The 20,797-nt window shown below is 45.8% G+C and overlaps 1 protein-coding gene across 12 annotated transcripts in view; it reads left to right on the forward strand.

Moving 5' to 3' along the window:
• The window catches only part of DTNB (dystrobrevin beta), a 382,151-nt gene extending 362,798 nt beyond the window's left edge, over positions 1 to 19,353 (forward strand). For 9 of the 12 annotated variants that reach the window (XM_050948808.1, XM_050948813.1, XM_050948812.1 and 6 more), the window contains 4 exons: positions 1,571 to 1,624; positions 2,692 to 2,761; positions 9,321 to 9,356; positions 11,707 to 19,353. In XM_050948808.1, the coding sequence (XP_050804765.1) occupies positions 1,571 to 1,624; positions 2,692 to 2,761; positions 9,321 to 9,351 (155 nt within the window). In that variant the 3' untranslated portion in view covers positions 9,352 to 9,356; positions 11,707 to 19,353. The remainder of the gene's footprint in view (positions 1 to 1,570; positions 1,625 to 2,691; positions 2,762 to 9,320; positions 9,357 to 11,706) is intronic. The other 3 variants (XM_050948809.1, XM_050948814.1, XM_050948815.1) reach the window with 3 other exon arrangements.
• The last annotated feature ends 1,444 nt before the right edge of the window (positions 19,354 to 20,797 follow it).

Genomic DNA, 20,797 nt, shown 5'->3' on the forward strand with positions numbered 1-20,797 from the left:
TTTATCTTCCAGCCTCCAATAAGAGTTAGTACAAGTCCCTGCAGAAATATTCAAATTATTTTCATGGACAGGCCTTCTGTCCTCCCAGATGATACTACATTTCTTGGAAGAGGGAGAGGCTTCAGAAAAGAAGGTCAACTAACATTACCACTTACGCACCATGCTCTCAGCTTTTGGTAGGAACACAACTCTTGAGACTTGTTTTTTGAGGACAGCATAGCAACCAACAATGATCTACACATCCCTGCTCAGTGTGGAGACAGATTATCCCACTTCCTCAGCCCATGGGAACAAATATCTTTAGACAAGTGGGTCCTAAGTACTATAGGCCTGGGATATTCAGTCCCACTCATTTCCACCCCTTCTTCCTACCCTCCTTCTCTGTCCCTTTTCAGGGACCCATCTCATGAGTCTGTGCTCCTTCAGGAGGGTCAGGCTCTCCACGCCTTGTGGCACAGAGTAAGTGCCCCCACTCTTTTTCCTGATCCCCAAACACAGGAGTGTAACTGAGACTGTTCTGGACCTCTGGGCTCTTGACAAGTTCATCAAGCAAGTGAGATTGTGCCTGGTTACCCTAGTGTCAATCCTCCATTCTTGAGATGGCAGTGGTTGGTTGGCTGCCCTTGATCTTCTGGACACATTTCAGTATAGCTGTGTTACCCAACCTCAAAAAATTCCTCAGACTTGTCATCATCAGTACATGGTACTCCCCTTTGGCCTGTCATCACCAAATGCATGGTGGCCTTCTCGAGGAGGAACAGGAGACATGTCTTCCCTTACCTTGATGGTTGGCTGGTCCAGGGGTTCTCTCACAGATAGGTCCATTGCCATCCATTGACTATGTCTCCCACCTGTTCAATCACCTTCATCTTATCCTGAGCAGAGAAAAGTCTGCACCGATTCCTACCCAGAGACTCAAGCACTACTGAGTGTGGTACCACCTTAATATAGTCTCAGGAAGGGCCCTGAGGAGGTATAAGGTATGTGCACTGTCTCAATGGGTAGCAAAAAGTCTTCAGCTCACAGTGCACAAGGCAGTACAGACCTGAGCAGAATACACATCTGCACCCACATCTCAAAGAACAACTGTTACACAACAGATAAGTCACCATTTTTTATCTGTGTTTGACCCATTCCCCATTGTCCCATTGTTTGGGTTTTATAGCTCTTAGTCTCTGAAGGCTCAAATATGGCTGCACAGGTGCACAAGAGAACCAGTGGTCTTTGTGTATCACACTACATGGGGCCAGGCACACTCCTGTTGGTGAGTGCAGGCACTGCCCCCTGTGAGGTGAACGTGAAAATGGGAGTCATTAAGCTAGTCAGTGGAAGGAGCATACACTCTACCAACTGAAAGGATGGTGCAGCTGCCACTACACCATGAAAGAATTCCAGCTTAGGTGGTCTGAAGTACTCCTGAGGGCTCCCACTCCAGCACAACCCCTCCCCCCCTTTCCAGCGTGAGTCTCAAAGCCAGCATGGCTCTTAGAGAGCTCCCTCCTGTAGAAAAATGCTTTCTAGTGACTCATTTCCATGCATATTTGGCTAACATTTGTTGTTTTTTTTAAAGCAGAGGAAGTAGGTGAAGAAGAAGAGGAAAAGATGCAGAATGGAAAGGACAGAGGTAAAAGGCTATCTCAGCTGTACAACACTTTTCTCATTTATTTCTGTGTCTGAGATTAGAGTGTGTCTGCAAACTCTCCACTTCAGTGTACCAAGCACTGCAGAAACATTCATGTAAAAGCTTTGGGTTTGGGCAGTTTATGGAGACTTCTTGTTGCTGTTACACCTCCTTGAAACACTCAGCTGGGCCTATCAGGCTTGTCTTTCTGCTCCTCTCACTGCCCTGCTATATGTTTGCTCTCTCCATTTCTGCCGTTGCTTGGGGCAGTCGTAATGTCCCGGTTTCCATTGTCTCCGTATTCAGATGTATTGAAATATTTTCTTTCAGCAAGTGGCCGTGTACAAGTGTAAGCGTGGCAGGAAAGGAGTTACTCTGAATGGTACAAGAGGAACAAAAATGAATGGTGTGAGGTTAGATATAGAAAATGGAGGCTGAATATTCAGGAAAGTTTCTGGAAATTGGGTGTGCGAGGCTGTGGAATTGGCACCTCAGGGAAGCAGCAAAGCCATGTTGGTTGAGGCATTTAAAACATGTCTGGACAGTGTTCAGCAATATTCTGCTGAGAACAATCCTGCGCAGGCAGCAAAATGGGGCCTTACAGTAGGTCTCTTCCCATCTCTAATCCCTGATTCTAAGTGTAGATAATAGAACTAATCCTCCCCAGGCAGCTCTTCCTCTGGCTTATAAGGATGTGGAAGGAATGTGGGGCTGTCACAGCATTGTTGTGCAGATGGACTAATGATCCCCTATCCAAAAGGGCTCAGGAGAAAGAAAACTCAGGTGAGCAGTGTGGGGAGTGGAATACCAGTCACTGGACACTGGGTTGGGGGTTTCACCTGTCCCTTCCTCAAATGACTGAACAGAAAATCCCTCCTCCTGGTGTGACAAGATCTCCAGCCCAAATAGGTACTTAGACGGTGTGACCCTTTCTCAGGGCACCAGGATTGTGAATCACCTTGTTACCTCCCTTTCTTGTGGTAGCTGGGTGTCAGCTCTTGTACAGCACCAGCCTTTCAACCATTCAGACACTGTGCTCAGGACTCTGTCAGGCCTATTTTGCTTTGCAGGCTACCTTAGATGCACCCAAGTCCCTGCACCATCCAGCCCCTGTCACTGGACACTCACAGAAATTACCAGGTAAGCTGCCTCCCAAAGAGATATACACAACTGAAAGGTTATGATTCAGGGTTCACACTTTATGTCAACACAGCACTGTATGTATAGTAAAAACACATATATTTATCAACAAAGAACAGAGAGTCACAGATTCAAGTTAGTATTGAATAAGCATGTTGGAAACAGAAATAGTTACAAACACAACAGAAGTGTAACACTCATTCTAGAGACTAAGAGCTTGTCTACCCTTAAAAGGCTGCACTGCTGTAGCATTTCACTGTAGACGCTACCTATGCCAACTGGAAGGGTTCTCCCATGAGTGTAGGTGCAGAGTTTACTGGTTTTCATTGAATCCAGGATCCATTCCTTCCCGTACCATCCCCCTCTGCCAAGGCTGTCCTCAATGAAATGGGTAACGGTGTCCTTTTGCTTTTCCTTATATTTCCCAAAGTCCATTCTCCTGGTTCCCAGAGTCATGATAACTGCCTGGGGTTCATATACTGGGGTGCTCACCTGTTGAGTTCGCATCTCTCATCAACCTGTTTTTCCTACTGACTACATATAAATGAGGCTTCCTTTGTGTTGTCCTTACAATGCTTAATTTACCTCAGAGATGGGGATAGCTGAAGAGACGTGCTTTTATATGGCAGAAGACCTGTTCTTGTTACAGTCTGCCTTGTTACAGACTTTAAAACGTAATTTTTATACACGCACAGATGATTCCTTATATAGTGTCAGTATATACATTTCACAGTGATATTATAAGCAGTGTGTTATTGGCTTTTGTTTGATACCTCACAAGACACTTTTTGGGTAAATACTACGAAAGCAGTGTGTCGGGTGTAGTGAGTTTGTCAGGCCTGATAGGCGTTGCTGTTACAGAATAGTGAGCTCTCTGCCAGTTGGTATTGTGGTGGTTTTTGCGTTACGGGAGCTGCCAGATGTTTGGGGCTTCTCTGACTCCTCTGAGGTTTACCCATCACTAGTTGAAATGATAGACTTGTTTGGGCTTTTGGGTTTTCTTTTACTAGCAATAATACGTCTGACTTCAGTGAAATCAACAGTTTTTGAAGGTAGTATGTTGGCTTTAAATCGTACAAGGCTCTTATCCCTGGAATCTTCTTCCTCCATCAGATATTTTGGATGCTTAGCAGATGTTCACTCTCTTTTTCCAAATGTGTAACGTACCTTGCATGGAAAGTAGGGGGAAGACAGGGAGTTTGAAGATTCGTATGAGTCATCACTGAACAGCAAGAAGTAGTTGTTCGAGTCCACAGCATTTCAATCTAAACAGCAGTAATCTGTTTCATTTACCCCAAACGCTCTTGTATTTTTTAATCAGTGCATGTATTTCTAGCATGCCAGTTACTGTAGTATCTTCTAGGTACCATTTCTGCCTGTGCCTTCTGTACACAGTGAACTCTTGGCTAATGTTTGAATTGACATTGCCAATACATAATTCCCAGCTCTTCACAACTTGCTGGGCTACCATTAGAGAGACAGGGTCAATGAGATAATATCTTTTATTGGGCCAACTTCGGTTGGTGAGAGAGACAAGCTTTTGAGTAACACAGAGCTCTTCTTCCGGTCTGGGGAAGGAGCTCCCAGCATCACAGCAAAATGCAAAGTGGAACAGATTGTTTAACATAAGTCATTAGCACCTATTGTAAGAAACCTTTAAAGCTAGAGTCATGGAAGAAACAGAGGGGGTTGGTGGGTTACAGATTGTTGTAATAGGCCATATATCCAGTGTCCCTGTTCTGTGCCTGATTTTTAGTGTCTAGCAGAGTAATAAATTTAACCTTGCAGGCTTGTTTTTTGAGAGTGTTGTGCAGGTTTTCTTTGAGGATGAGACCTGAGAGGTCAGATATAGAGTGATCACTTTGTGAAAAGTGTTCACCCGCAGGGGATAGAGTGTTTTTGTCTTTTATCATTTTCCCATGTGAGTTCACCTGAGAGCAGACTTATTGTCTGGTTTCACCCGCATAGTTATTATTGAGAGATTTAGTGCACTGGATGAGGTACACCACATGTTGTGATAGGGATGTGTAGGACCCATGGATTATGAAAGGTGTGCAGTTTGGGGTGCTGCTCATTGTAGAACTGGAGATATGTCTGCGGGTTTTGCATCTGTTGTTCTGACAGGGTCTGGTGTCACTTTGAATTGGTGTCCTGGTCTGTGGGGAACTTGTTTCTGATGATGAGCTTGGAGGGGTTGGGGGCTTGTTTAAAGGCCAGAAGTGGGGGTTCAGGAAAGTTTTCTTTCAGGATGGGGTCCTTGTTGCATATGGATTGTAGCTGTTTGATGATACCATGTCTGGGCTCCAGTGTGGAGTGGCAGGTGACCACCAGTAGTGTAAGGTCAGAGGGGGCTTAGGAGGTTGTCCACTGTCTTGCAAATATTTGAGGCAGGCATTGGTGAGCGACATTGGTGTATTGGGAAGTGATATCCATGGCAGTGAGGATGGTGTTCTGAGGGAGGCTGTTAATGTTGCAGAGTTTGTGGAGGAAGTCACTTGTGTCCTGGCGGAAACTGGCCCTTTGTGTGGTGAGTGGTTTGAGGATGGTTTCTATGAGTCCTGATATTCCTTCAGTCAGAGTGCCGTGGCCAGATACGATGGGTCTGCTGGGGCTCCCTGGCTTGTGTATCTTGGGAGCACGTCCAAGTTTCCTAGGTGAGTTTGTGGAGGATGGGTTTGTAGAGTTTCTCTTGGAGTTGTTTGAGGGAAGGATTTGATGACATCCGTAAGTTCCTGGGTAAATTGTAGTGTAGGGGTCTTCTCTGAGTTCTTCATAGTAGGCTGTGTTGGAGAGCTGTGGGTTGGCCTTGTTAATGTAGTCACCACAGTTGAGAACTACAGTGGAACCCCCTTTGTCTGCTGCTTTGAACACTGTCCAGTGGTTAGATTTCAGGGACTGCATGGCTGTCCTCTCAGCAGTGGAGAGATTATGGCGGATGCTATGTATGTTAAGGATTTCGCAGGCCCTCCCTCTCTCATGGGCCCCAGCAGGAAGCAACACCAGAGGGTCCTCTCTGCAGTGAGTCCAAGTCCACTTCCTTGGGCTACTTCCCACCAATGAGTCTCTTCAGTTTGGGGCAGGCCCCTGTAGTCCTAACAAAAAAACAACAAAAAGTCCAGTGGCACCTTAAAGACTGGACTCCGTGTTTTTTGTGGATACAGACTAACACGGCTACCCCCAATCCTTGTATCGTAACAGTCACCCTCAAAAACAACAAAAATTCAAAGGGACAGGGCCCTGCAGGTTCTGAAAGGGGGTTGGTTAGAGCGGTCTCCTGTGGGCCTGACCCCTCTGTGGTCCCCTCTCAGGCACAACCTTTTGTCTGGCTGCCTGGAGAACGAGTCCTCTCTGCTATAACCTGTCCAACACTCTCTGCCTGTGCTTCTGAGCCCCTTTTAACCTGTTCCTCCAATCAGAACATGCTCAGCAGGCTAGGGGGGGGCTACTGGGCCCACGATTGTCTTTTAACCCCCTTGGGTCCAGTATGGGGTTTGTATCCCCCATCACAGGTGACTTGATTGCAGTCTGTAAGTATCTCCATGGGGAGCAAATATTTATTAGTGGGCTTTTCAGTCTAGCAGAGAAAGGTCTAACATGATCCAATGGCTGGAAGTTGAAGCTAGATAAATTCATACTGGAAATAAAGTGTAAATTTTTAACAATGAGACTAATTAACCATTGGAACAATTGCCAAGGGTCGTGGTGGATTCTCCATCACTGGCCATTTTAAAATCAAGACTGGGTATTTTTCTAAAGGATCTGCTCTAGGAATTATTTTGGGGCAGGTTTCTGGCCGGTGCTATGCTGGAGGTCAAACTAGATGATCACAATGGTTCCTTCTGGCCTTGGAATCTCTGAATCTGTGATTTCCTTGTTCCTAGGTGTATAACTTTTTGCATTTGGCCGTTTTAAAATTCATTTTGTTTGAATTAGCCGAGCTTACCAAGCGATCCGGTTTGCTCTGTATGACTGCCCTGCCCATGTCCTCAAGACCACTCCACCAATTTCTGTGTCATCTGCACATTTTTTCAGCAATGAGGGCTGGAGAAAGTGAGAGACTTCAGTAGCTCAATCTGTTTAGCTTTGATAAAGAAGATTGAGAGGTAGCTTGATTACAGTGTCTGAGTAAATCCCAGGTATTAGAGAGATCTTTAATTTAGCAGAGAAAGGCATAAACAAGAAGCCATTGCTGGAAGCTGAAACCAGACAAATTCAAATTAGAAATCAGGCACAGATTTGTAACAGGGAAGGTGATTTAACCATTGGAACAAACTGCCAAAGGAAATGGTAGATTCTCCATCTCTTGATTTCCTCAGATCGAGACTGGTTACCTTTCAGAAATATATGCGTTAGTCATCACAAATGATTGGGCTCCATAGAGCGGTAACTGGATGAAATGTAATGGACTGTGATATGTAGGAGATCAGACTGGGTGATCTAATGGTGCATGAGTTGATTAATCAGTCTGGGCTCCCTGTCAGATGTTTCTTTCATTCCCTCAACGGTTGGACTGAAGTATGCCTTTCCCTCAGTCCCAATGATACCAAGGTTCCTGAGGAAACTGAAGCAGGATGCACAATCATGATAGCCTCATCATGGGACAGGCTGTTTTGGTACTCAGATCTGATGAACCGCTCAACGCAGACCTCGATCCACCTTGCCTGCTTTGCCCAACATAGTCTCACAGAACAAGAGTCAGAATCCGCATGCAGACCTAATATCATGACATCTGACAGCTCAGATGCTGGTTGGATGACATCTACCAAAAGAAGTTCTTTAGCTGAAGTTCAAAACATTCCGTTCCAAAGCAGGAAAGCCTCAGTTACACTGACAGAAAGCTGAGTGGAGGAGGTTTCTATCTGGGCACCTCAGCATCACCTGTCTCTCTTGACATCACCCATTTCAGCATGACTGGATTATCCACTAGCCCTAACAATCTGGACTTTCTCTCAGCACCCTAAGGGTACATCTAGGTAGCAGCAGTCTCTGCACGTCAGCCTCCTATCCAGGAACATGCCATATTTTCCCACCCTACAGTGGCAAGGTTCCTTAAAGCCTTTTTCACGTTTTTTCCCCAGTTTGGGAACCCTCCTCTTGAGACCAACCTCCTCACGTTGGAGCTCATTCCCCTCGAGCTCAGGCAGCCTCTGTTGCCTGTGTGAGGAATGTCCCTATTTCTGAAATCTATAGAGCAGCTACATGTGTCTCAGTTGTACATTCACAAGATGCTGTTCTTTGGTAGAGACTTCCAAACTGGATGTCCACTTTAGTAGGGCTGTCCTGAAGTCACTGGTTAAGTAGGACTCCTATTACCCACCTCCAAGCAAACAGTACACAAGAACATAAAAACGGCCATACTGGATCAGATCAAAGGTCCATCTAGCCCAGTATCCTGTCTTCCAACAGTGGCAAATGCCAGGAGCCCCAGAGGGAATGAACAGAACAGGGAATCATCAAGCGATTCATCCCCCGTCGCTCATTCCCAGCTTCTGGTAAGCAGAGACTAGGGACACCATTCCTGCCCATCCTGGCTAATAGCCATTGATGGACCTCTCCTCCATGAATGTATTGGTTCTTTTTTTAACCTTGTTATAGTCTTGGCCTTCACAACATCCTCTGGCAAGGAATTCCACAGGTGGACTGTGCAGTGTGTAAAAAAAACACTTCCTTTTGTTTGTTTTAAACCTGCTGCCTATTAATTTCATTTGGTGACCCCTAGTTCTATGAGAAGGAGTAAATAATACTTCCTTATTTACTTTCTCCAGAGCAGTCATGATTTTATAGACCTCTAATCATATCCACCATTAGTCATCTCTTTTCCGAGATGAAAAGTCCCAGTCTTATTAATTGCTCCTCATATGGAAGCCGTTCCATACCACTTATCATTTTTGTTGCCCTTTTCTGAACCTTTACCAATCCCAATATATCTTTTTTGAAATGGGGCGATCACATCTGCATGCAGTATTCAAGATGTGGGAGTACTATGGATTTATAACTGTTTGTTAGTCACCAAGAGTAGAATCCATGTGGACAATCATGCGAAGAAGAAAGAATGGTTACTTACCTTTGATAACTGATTCTCCAAGATGTGGTATTCACACAGATACCACAACCCACCCTTCTTCCCTGCTACTATGGAGTCTTACTTCTCTGGGATTCTGTATTGGCGAGGTAACTGAGGCACTGTTGGGACTGCTCTTCCCTTTATGCTCTTGGGTAGGGGGGATGAGGACATCTAGGGTGCAGGTATGGCCCCAATAGACACTACCAGCCAAAACAATGTGATCTCTTGTGCATGGGGCACAGCTAGAGTTGAATCCATGTAGACAGCACATCTTGAAGAAAGACAGCTACTATAAGGTAAGTCACTGTTCTTTACCCTCCATACCCCACAGGAGTTTGTGAGTCTTCATTCATTGTCATTGTCATTCATTCTCTGTAAAGTTGTTTGCATTCCCGGGATGAGAGGTGCCCTATTAGAGCAACATTGGTTGGGTTTTTTTTTCATTTTGTTGCAGTCAGTTACCTGCCTTATAAATTTTTCCCCCATGTGTTGCAGGTTAGAGGGAAGAACCCAGACTGCACAGTAATTCAAGTAAGTATGGGGACTTTTCTTCTTCCCAAAGAGCCTGCTCCATTCATGCTGCTGTAATGGATATGACTGACTCACTCATAACCTGACAACATTGTCCTTTTCCTTATTTATATTCATGTACAAAACGGAAAATATTCCCCATTGATCTGTTACTGCACGTCCTCTTTAAAGTGTCAGGTTTTCCTTCTAAAGACCCAGTCATGATTCCATTTAAATTAGTGGGAAAACTTCTATTAACTTCAGTGAGGGCAGGTTTAGTATCATTATTCTCGTATTGTTTGTGCTGTGATAGCACTTAGAGGCTTAGGTCAGGCGACAGGACCCATTGCACTAGTTACCTGTACAAACGTGCAGTAAAAATAAAGTTCCTAACCCAGAGAGCTCACAATCTATCTTATAAAAGGACACCACAGGTGGTCGGGAAGGATGCGATAACAGTAACTGTTAATCCTGTGTTAATAATGCCCCTGAAAAACATGAATAAAATCTTTATCTTCTCCCATGTGAAAAGCCTGTAGGAGGCATTGGATCAGGTTTCTATGCTGATCCAGTCACGTGATATTTGGCATACCCACGAAAGGTGATCTTTAAGTGAGGAGAGGGGAGAACTCCTCTTGCAGAGAAACACCACATGGGGAGCACAGATCATAATCCAGAAGTAGTTAACTCAGAGACTGGGAATGGGATATGCAATCTTTCATTTCCAGGTTTCTGTTTCCAGGCCACTCCAGGTCAGAGGACTATAGCTCTGAGAAGTGGGTGGGACATACACAGACATTCTCTTCTAAGTTAGCAGTTCAAACTCAGCCCATGTACATAGTGGACCTGAGTCATTAACATCTGTTCAGTGGGCTGTGTGAAACAAATTTCTCACTCCACACAGCAAAACCAAAACTGTCATCTAAGGTGACTTGCAAAGGGGAAAAAATGGGGCTTGTGCATTTTGGGGGGTTTGTTTGTTTTTGTATGGATAAAGGCAGCCTGAAAGTGGCGGAGGATTCTGGGGAGGGGGAGGGTTGTTTTTATATTAGAAATTCAGCTCCTGTTTAGCCTAGGAATGTGTCTGGTAACTGGAGAGTTAGTGACATGTTATTACAAAACTGAAAGTGGAGAGAGGAGGGGATTGTTAACCAGACTGCTTAAAAACACTCTTTGTTTGTTTTTGTTAATGCCTAATTACTTACAATGATTGGCTACCATTTTGGAGAAAAGAACACTTCTGTTCAAGATTCAGCACCTTCAGCCATCCATGTAAAGTTGAATGCTAACAATCCTCTGCAGCCCCCAACAGGTTCTCCAGCAAGCCTGGGAAGGACCAGAGTTGACGTTCCTGGCATTGCTAAATTAAAAAACAAATAGAAACATACCAACCAGCCCCCTTCCAGGCCTTCTGTGTCCTTCATGATAACTCAAAAAAGGACCCAAGCCCTTTTTAAAGAAGAATAACTTACAAGTCGCCTTTAAAATCTAGTTGTTCTCCTTCAAGTGGCCTCTGCACATTCCCACGTGTGCAATCAAGGTACCTGTGCCATGAGCATTTGGAATCTTCTGGTGAGCAGTGTTGTCGCTGTTCCCTGCCTCTTGCAAAGGCTCCTGAGGGTGTAAGTCCGGTTCCATTCTGTCTGGCCACGCAAGGTGCAGTGGGCTCCGATCCCACCCGGTGTCCTTGATGATTCCCTTGTTGTTTTTCCTTCTTTCTGCCCCTTGGGAGCTGTTTATGTTTGCAGTTAGATCAGCAGTTAGTCAGGCTTTGCGTAAAACAGAGGAGGCATGTAGCGGGCAACCTCAGGACCTTCAGAGGCTGGAGAGCTGCCTCGTCCCATTGCTGACAGGGACTGCTCTTAGGGCTGTTGTCTAAGGCTGCTTGCTGTAAGTCCAGCAGCAACTTTGGAGAGATGCTCTCCGCACAGGCTGTCTGACTGGCATAGATGGCAGGTCTCTGGATCTATCCTTGTCAGCTAAGTCCAGTGCCAAGGATCCGGCACACGTTGATTCTGTCCTAGTGTGATACTGAGGACCTGGCACTGTTGACTGGCAAATTCACACTCCCGACTCCAGTCTCCCCAGTTCATCTGAGTCCTAGAGTGGGAATTCTGGTACTAGGAGGGAACTGAAGAGTGGTTGGACCCACTTCCAGGGGTGGGGATGAGTGGCCCCAACAGACACTGCTTGCCAGAAGATTCTGGAAGCTCACAGTATAGAAGCCCTGATCCCATGAGTGTGAATGTGCAGAACTCCAGTTGCTGGTAAGTAACAGTCATTTCCTTACAACATATGCACAAGTTTGAACTATGCTCTCCATATGGAAAGTGTTTCTCGCTAACTGTTGTGTGTGTTTCCAATGGCACAGGCACAGAGGGTTATGAAGCGAGCTCATGTTCTAACGAAGTCTCCACATCCTTTGGAAGAGGCATGTTTCAGCCGATACATACACCATTGTGCAACTGTGAAAGATCACGGCCAACCACCTGCTGTAAGGGAAGGGAAAGCAGCTTTCTTTTAACTGACTGAAGGGCTTTTCCTCCCTCTGAGACTATTGCATGTACTATTTTCATAGGTGTTTGCCAATGCTAATCGGACAATGCCCCATCAAAAATTCAACAAAACGTTTTTATGGGAGATTTCAAAAGAAAACTGTTCTCTTGTAAAGTGCACTGATCTCTTCTGATTTCCTACCTAAGCAGTGTCATCTCATCATGCGCTGGTGGTTTCACTCGTGACCTTTGACTTTGGATGTGCATGTAAAATGGATTTTAAACCATTTGAGTTTTGCTGTGTGTAATACAAAGGGAACTCTGAGTCCAGATCCTTTAAAAACACACACTTTCTAAAAATACCACTCTTGTCTATTAATGTTTGGTTGCCATAGTGTTTGATACTGCATGTCATTCTGAGAGTAAATGACAGGGCATGCCAAGAGTAGAGGAATGCAGAGCAAGGAGGGGGGAATGGCTGTAATTAGGACCATAAAACTTGGATGAGATGCCTCCTGGGGATTCCCAACTCTGTGTATTTTTCTTTTAGACTCTGTTAAAAATTACTTGAATAGTTCTTGGCAAGCAGGGGAGTTCAGGGATGACCACTGCTTGGTTCAGATTAGTGCCTGCACATTCATTTGCAAGAAGCAAGTATATTTGTATTTAAATTGAAGGAGAAATAACAAAGTTGTATAGTCAGAGGTTTGAAACTCACCACTACCTGGATCCTTGCTAGACTCTCTAGTTTTGTAGCTACTTAGAAAACATTGTAATCAGTTCCAATCACTAGTGATTTTATTTTATTTTTTCTTGGTGCTTAGGAATGTTATTTTTAGCAGAAGAGCTGAGTGCCCTAATGCATCTATAAATATTTATCAAGGGCGATGAATGGAATGGAGTGATAAACCCTGAAACCAGCTCTCAGCTTTGCTCCCTGTCTCATCTGAGATGCAACGTTGGTTCTTGGAGGAAAGTGCTCGTTAGGTACCTATAACTCTTTGGGGGAGAGAAGATAAACATACATGGTGGCCACAGGTTTCGTCAAATATAAATATTGTGAATGAGCTGTCAAGAAGGAAAGAAAAGTGAGGTTAATCTGGTTCAGTGTGTTAGCTTTAGCCTGCCAAACACCACGCACTTGGGAGGGTTCGTGGCTGTCTTTGTTAGGGTGACCAGGCAGCAAGTGTGAAAAATCGGGACGGGGATGGGGAGTAATAGGAGCCTATATAAGAAAAAGACCCAAAAATCCGGACTGTTCCTATAAAATTGGGACATCTGGTCACCCTAGTCTTTGTACACGTTTTCAGTATGATTAGCTGAATCATTACCCAGACATTACTCTGTTTGCAGCTGTACAGATGCAAGAAGGGGATTTGTGTTCCTGAATTTTAAAGGATGAAAGTTTTGCTAGTGGCCGGCTCCAGGGCCTGCTGATATAGACAGGAGGCCATCGTGGTTAGAGATATTGTGGCTGTAGCTTCATCATATCTTCACTGTGGACCCTCTTTTTTGTCCTTGATTTTCATGCACGTCTTCCCCTACTTACCACCCTGATGCCCAAGGTCTGGTTGGTAAAATGCTGGCATTGTTCCAGCTGTAAATGGACCAGCAACAGCATAGAGTACCTGGGATCTCTGTCTCACCCACCAAGCCTGCTTTTAGAGAGGCAAAGATCCTCTTGACATTTAACTTCAATAACCACAGCCAACGCTGTGTGCAGAAATCTGTGTGGAAGGAAATATGAATTGTGAACTAGACTAGGCCTTGGGGGATGCTGAAGATGAACTGGAAACACTCAGTATGTGGAACAGTACATCTGGGAGAGGAATAGATGAAAGTTTTGCCTTTTGGTCTTTCCAAATGAAAACATATGTTTTTCTCCCCTAAATGCCAATAATCTGGGTCAGAGTTATAGTGGAAGAGGAGACACTGTTCATGACCCAGTGACTATGATCTACAGCTTTTCTAGCGAGACAAGGTGGGGGAGGGGATATCTTTTATTGGACCGACTTCTGCTGGGGAGAGAGACAAGCTTTCAAGTTAGTACCACACCTACCTTGTCTAATATTCTGGGACCAGCATGGCTACAACAACCGTGCATATTGCAGCTTTTCTGTCACGTGATTACAACGTGAAAGCAAGCTACATGGACAGACCAAATAGCTGCTCATTCTTTTTTTAAGTTTTTCGTATTTGTTCATTTTCCAACGCCTCACTTTTGTTGCCACCATTAGTCTAATATTTAGAGGCTAAAACTTCCACTGTATCTGCTCGTTTTTGCAGCTCTTGGAGGTAAAGACACTTCTCCCTACAAGAAAGGGAATATCTGTCCCTATAGGCTGTCTGCGCTGTAACAGATCTACATGACAGTGGCTAAAACAGCAGTGGTTACCACCACCTTTTCTGCACTGGGGCTCTCACCAGTAGAGCTGAACCAGTGGTAACTGTGGTGGGAAATATCCTAGTGCAGATAAGGCCCCAGTGTCTGCAAGTTGGGAGCAGAGGTAATTGTAGTATGATGATGGTGATGCTACATTTCTATAGCACTCTCCATCCCGAAGGACAGTCAGGTGCGTTGATTACAGATTATAGATATTGAGAGGTCGTTGTAACCCCCCAGCAGTGGAATAGCCATTTCACAGCACAGAGCAGCACCACCAGAACCAAATGCACATTGTTAGTTTTGTTGTTTTCTGCTTACTATAAAAGGAGGAGCATTTCCTCTCTCAAAGTTCCAGGAAGCTAATTACCCTTGCCCACAAGCATTACAATACTATGATCACGTCTTAGCCTGTTGTAAGCTCAGCTAAGGAACCTGTGGAAGCATTTTCTGTATCAGACTATTGGAGAGTTTGCTTATTCTTCTCTTTATGCTGAACTCTGTGATTGAATAGGCAAGTTCCACTGTGCAGTGAAACATTTCTGTTGCATCTGCTTTTTGTTCATATAACTCTTGACAGGATCAATGGGCTTTTACAGCCAGAGACAGTGCATAGTCTGTGTATATGAAATGTGACCCTGTGTGCCATGGTTCTGGATTACCTCACCCACAGTGCCATATATTTTAGTCTACAAAGTGTTCAGTAAATGCTTCGTATTATTGTAATGAGGGGGTCTGGAGGGTGCTTTGCAGTGATACTGTAAGCCTGTCTTACCTGATGTGATACCGAGAGGATGTCCTTGGTTTACCTGACCACCTCTTGCACAGAAGCTATTTGTGTGTCACTCTCATGCTAGAGTCGCTGGGAAAAAAAAGGCTTTTTTCCCCAAGCACTTTACAATGTTAATATGCCCTGCAAGAAGGAATAGTGAATGGGGAATTAAATGTCAGGGAGCAGAGAGCCAGTGGATCATATACAAACTCCAAGACCATTTCCCCATATGTGATCATTCAGGCCTAAACTTCAGTTACATTTGTCCTCATTAACCTGGTACACTCCCGAGAGCTTCACTCTGCCATTTTCCCTGAGTAAAGAACAAGGTGGCAATCCAGCCTTATCCTGTTGCCATAGTGCTGCTAGGGAGCACAAGCCAGCAATTCCTGAAGAGAACATGGTGAGGGGGCTGCAGAGTGACCCTGTGGTATTGCCGGCTGTCGTGCCCTGTCTTTGGGTGGAACTGGAGTTCTGCTTCCCACTCACTGCTACTCAGTACTGATACCTTTGGTGAGCCCCTCCTAGCCACCTTCCAACCACTTTGTTCTCCCTTCACTCTGCCATGGAGCTGAGACTGCTCCAAATGCCCGTCACCTGATGGCAAGAGGAGCACAGGCTCAGGGGAAGGAGGAAGGCACAGACCCGTACAGCTAAGCTTTGAATGTTACTAAATGGGTATCATTGCCCAGAGCTTTTAGGAACCCCTGCAGCATGTCATAGTGAGATAACTTATGTCAGGGCTTGTATGTGCGGCAAGTTACTCTGCAGCAAGCCACATGTGAATCTACAGCCCACCAGCTTGCCGCACTCAAGGCTTCAGTGCAGTAAAAGTCCTGTGCTGGAGCAGTGCCCACAGCGAACGTTTCTATGCAGCAAGCTGGAGTGCTGTAGATTCGCACCCCGGCTTGCCATGCAGTAACTTGCTGTGTAGACAAGCCCTTGGTGAGCACAGCGTAATTCCTGTGTCGTGACACCTGTGATAGCTCCTCACTCCGCAATGCAGAGCACTTGCTGTGGTGACACGACATGACATTGTATGGAAGAAAATCACTCACACACGTTAACGTTGGAAACTCTGCTTATAAACTATTGTTTGCCTTGCAATAACTGCCTTAAAGCCCCTGGGCTCAACATTCCAGGCCAGGCTTTAATATATTTTACCAGGCCATCTTCTCTGGCATTACTTTACCCCACTCTAGTCACACTTGCCCGCACACTTTATTAAGTCTGTTTTTAACCTGTCAGCGAAAACAGCGCTTTCCTACCCATCTGTGCTAGTCTTCACTGGACACAAAATTTAATCTTTGGAGCCTGGGTGATGTTCTACTCCACCGCACCAGAACAACTCAGCCCCAGGTCAGTGGAGTAGTAGCCATGTAACAGAGCTAATTTTGATCCTGTGTGTAATATAGCTACCCTACAGAACTCTAGCATGCCACGTAGATGTGGTATTGATACTGATGTAATAAACTGCAGTAAAGCGGGTATCACCCGCACTCTGCCCTCTGGCCCGTCTCTGCTGAGATGCCTTCAGACATTCCACATCCTGAGCAGCTTCAAAAGGCTGCCATTGGAAAAAATGCATCAAAGAGATGTTTCCTTTTTTCCTTCAGGTGTGGAGCTTTTTCTGCACATGTTCCTGTACGTTTTTTCCAGGATGTGTAATAACATCAGAGTCACGAGCAAAAGATACAGGGCCTGATATGAAGCCCATTGAAGTCAACAAGAGGCTTTGCATTGCCTTCAGTAGGCTTTGATCAGGCCCATTATGCAAAGCCACATTGCTCGTTAACGTGCAGTATTGCCGTGGCTCTGGCTAGACACCGGCTAGATACTCGGGAGAAGAGAGGAGTTTTACAGAGATCATTGTCCGTCTCCAGTGAAGCTGAATAACTGTGACCGTGTCTCAGTGACGTTTGTTGTAGAAATGTTGGCTGTTTGTTTTGTACCCTCTTCCTGTTTCACGTCTTGGTGAGCTTTGACCAAAATGCCTGTTTTCACACTGGAAACGGACAAAAATTCATATTTTGCAGCCATCTCTGCTCACTGCATCCTATTTTTTTTTGTGTTGAAAATAGCCTTGTTTTTGCTGGGAAAAGGGCCCATTTTTTGAGCAAATACTGTACAAAACAGTGAAGGAGTTTTTTTGTGTGGAAGAGGGGGCAAATGGACCCATTCTTGTCTTCACAATGCACTGCCATAGGGTGGCAACAGCAGCCCTATGGCAACCTCTGCGTGTGGTGGGGCCTTGGGCTCCCCGTCTGTACCCAAGTGCATGTCACCTCTGCAGTCTGGCCTACTTCTGTTCTCTAAGAAATGACCCCTCTGAAGTGCTGTATGTATAAAGTACAGTTTATCCCTGCTCTGCTCTGTTTGTAAGGGATGCTTGAACATGCTCTTGGGGCTGAAACGTCATTGCTGGGTGTTGGGCTATGCCCCCAATTCTTGTGTTTGACATGGATAGTGTGGTGACTTTTTAAAGAAGAGGCTGTCTCCAGTGAAGGCTCAGCCACTGTATGTAGTAGTGCAGACTGAGGACTATGCTATGTGCAAACAGGTGCAGTGAAGGTGACCAGAAGGTATGTCCACAATGCAGAGCTGCAGCATAAAGACAACAGCTGTGCCTAAGCGTCCCAATTAATTGTCGCTTGGTCTGAGGATTGTAACTGGCTGAGATGTGGCTTGGAGATTATGCCTCCCACAGGGAAGTGGAGGGATTGCAGGGGGGAGTAGGATGGGTGCTGTGCATGAGGAGTAAGACTCGGTGCATGGGCGCAGAGGAGGGGAGCCAGGTACAGACTGGGAAGGGAGGTCCCAGAGGTTCGTGTCTCTTGCCAGCCACTAGAGATAGCTGCTCCTGACCCTGGCCCAATCACCACAGTTCCTGTCTACTGTCCAGCCTGATCCCAGACACTCCGAGTCCTGCTCTTGCCTTCATCTCCCCCTGCCACATGCATGCAGTTTACAGAGAAGATTGGTTCCCAGAACGATGTGTGTGGGCAGAAATATAGATCAGCCCCCACAATGTTTCTGTTGCTAGCCCCCACCATCCCCTGGTTCAGCTGCCCCAGATGCCTTGTCCTTCCTGGAGATGGGAGAGAACACCCGAACACACAGGTTTGTGTGCGCTTTGAGCACCACCTTGTCCGCTCAGCTCAGCTCAGCCAACCAGCCTGTCACATTCAATGATAAAATGTTCCAAGTTACCCGTGGAGGCTCGTACATTGTGCTGTTTAACTAGGGAAGGAAAATTCCTTTGGCTTTATGCAGTGCATCTCACTACAGGCTTAAAAAGAAAACCATTCTCGAGCTGGGCAGAACGGTCGCCGTTCCAAGGGCAGGGATTAGTGCATCCCCCTCCGGCATGGCCTGCTGTGGAGGGAGCCCTGCAGTAAAATGTGGAACCAGTACAGCAGCATGCGATGTGAGTTACCATGGAAATGTCTAGAGAACGGCTGTCTGGGCGGGGCCTACCATAGCAACGATGCCGTGAGGAAAGGCAGAGCTGACGCGGCTCCCTGCACAGCATTGCACAAGGGAACGGAACTGCTGTTTAAAACGTACCGGGTTTTGGTCCTAGCTAAACTTTTCAGCTCTGTGATGGAATTGTGGGTTCGTCAGCCAATATCACCTCGTGTTTGTTGGGGAGGTGAATTCCCCGTTAGTCCTGGGTAGCAGAAGCTGGAGTTTCATGACACAGCCAGCGTGGTCTGCACTGGCAGGTAGCACTGGGAGCAGCGTACTCTCAGATGTGAGTCTCCCTCATGCTATTTTCTACATAAAATTACTGTGTCAATGATGTATAACAGGAAGAAAATTGGCTTCAGCAACTCATACAGACTTCAGCATATGTGTGCTCAGTTGATGTCCAGTTCCTTCAGAGACCCTGCCAACTTCCAGCCCCTCGATGTAAAACAAAGCCAGGCTCATTCACATCCGGTCTGGTGGCCACAAGCAGAGCTGGCAGGGACCATACCCTTTTCTTCCATGTACTGCATAGAAATCTGCCTTGGGATTCGAGACTGCTGTGGAATGACTGTACTATTTCAAATTTACGTGTGACTGTGTGTGTGTAATAAATCCATGTGTGTGGGTGAGTGGGTGGGTGTGAGTGCGTGTCTGTGTGGGTGTTCCATAAATAAATGTTAAAAACGAGATTCTGTCATGTTGGGAATGTGTCTAATATAAATCTGTAAACTGGAAGCCATGTTCTGTCATCTGCCAAATATTGAATAAATTAGTCCCATCCCTATGGGGGGTCTCTTGTCTGTGATGACCATGGAAAAATATATTTGAGATGTACATGGAACAGCAAAGCTGTTTTAACATGAACTTACTGCTCCAGAATAAAAGCAGCTGCCCATAGTTCATTGTGTCTTTTTGTTAAATACCAGAGCCAGGAGAGTATGCACATCTGTCATGAATACAGGTCAAATGGAACAAACCAGACCTGCTCGTGATAGAGGCGCCTGCAACTCCATACTCATCTGGGAGCTCAGAAAGGGTCAGTGCCTAAAGCCCCTTTCAAGATGCTTCCTTTCCTGGATGATCTCAGGGCTCGGCGTTATTCAATAGTTAGGACCCTACCAGATTCACAGCCATGAAAAATGCATCATGGACCGTGAAATCTGGTCTCCTCCCATGAAATCTGGTCCTTTGTGTACTTTTACGCTGTTCTGTACAGATTTCACAAGGAGACCAGTGTTTCTCAGATAGGGAGTCCTGACCCAAAAGGGGCTCACAAGGTTATTTTAGAGGGATCACGGAATTGCCACTCTTACTTCTGCGCTGCCTTCAGAGCTCGGCGACTGGAGAGCAGTGGCTGTGGGCCGGGTGCCCACCTCCGAAGGCAGCGCCCCGCCAGCAGCAGCACAGAAGTAGGGGTGGCAATACCATACTGTGCCATCCCTCCTTCTGCACTGCTGCCTTCAGAGCTGGGTGGCCGGAGAGTGGTGGATGCTGATCAAGGGTCCAGCTCTGCAGCAGCAGCACAGAAGTAAGGGGGGCAACACCGTACCTGCCATTCTTTCTTCTGCTCTGCTGCTGGCGGCGACTCTGCCTTCAGACCTGGGCTCCCAGCCAGCAGCCACCGCTCTCCAGCCACCAGCTCAGCCCAAAAGTAAGGGTAGAAGTACTGCAACCTCCCCTACAATAACCTTGCGACCCCCCCCACCACAACTCCTTTTGGGGTCAGGACCCCTACAGTTACAACACTGAAATTTCCTGAAATCATGACATTTATGATTTTTTAAGTCTTATGACTCTGAAATTAACCAAAATGAAACGTGAATTTGGTAGGACCCTATCAATAGTATTTACCCCACAAAAGAGGATGGATTTTAAAGGTCAGCAAACATACTATAGCACAGGGGTCCTCAAACTGGGGATCGGGACCCCTCAGCGGGTCGCAAGGTTGTTACATGGGGGGCCGCAAGCTGTCAGCCTCCACCCTAAACCCCGTTTTGCATTCAGCATTTATAATGGAGTTAAATATATAAAACAGTGTTTTTAATTTATAAGGGGGGAGGTCACACTCAGAGGTTTGCTATGTGAAAGAGGTCACCAGTACAAAAGGTTGAGAACTACTGCTATAGCGTATATAGATTTAGGTACATGTGGCCATCACTCCTACTAAAGTCCTTTAAAAGAGCTTGGAAGAAGGGTAGTATTACCACCCTTACCAGTAGGCCAGTGAGTGGAGTTAACCCGATCCTACCATAATTTAATTACAGATTCCATAGAGTACCAGTCTGAAATCTATCTGACTCCATATGAGCTAGACATACTGAAATTAAACTACAAAGCATAC

This window comes from Gopherus flavomarginatus, chromosome 4, assembly GCF_025201925.1.
Source record: "Gopherus flavomarginatus isolate rGopFla2 chromosome 4, rGopFla2.mat.asm, whole genome shotgun sequence".
Taxonomy (NCBI): domain Eukaryota; kingdom Metazoa; phylum Chordata; order Testudines; family Testudinidae; genus Gopherus; species Gopherus flavomarginatus.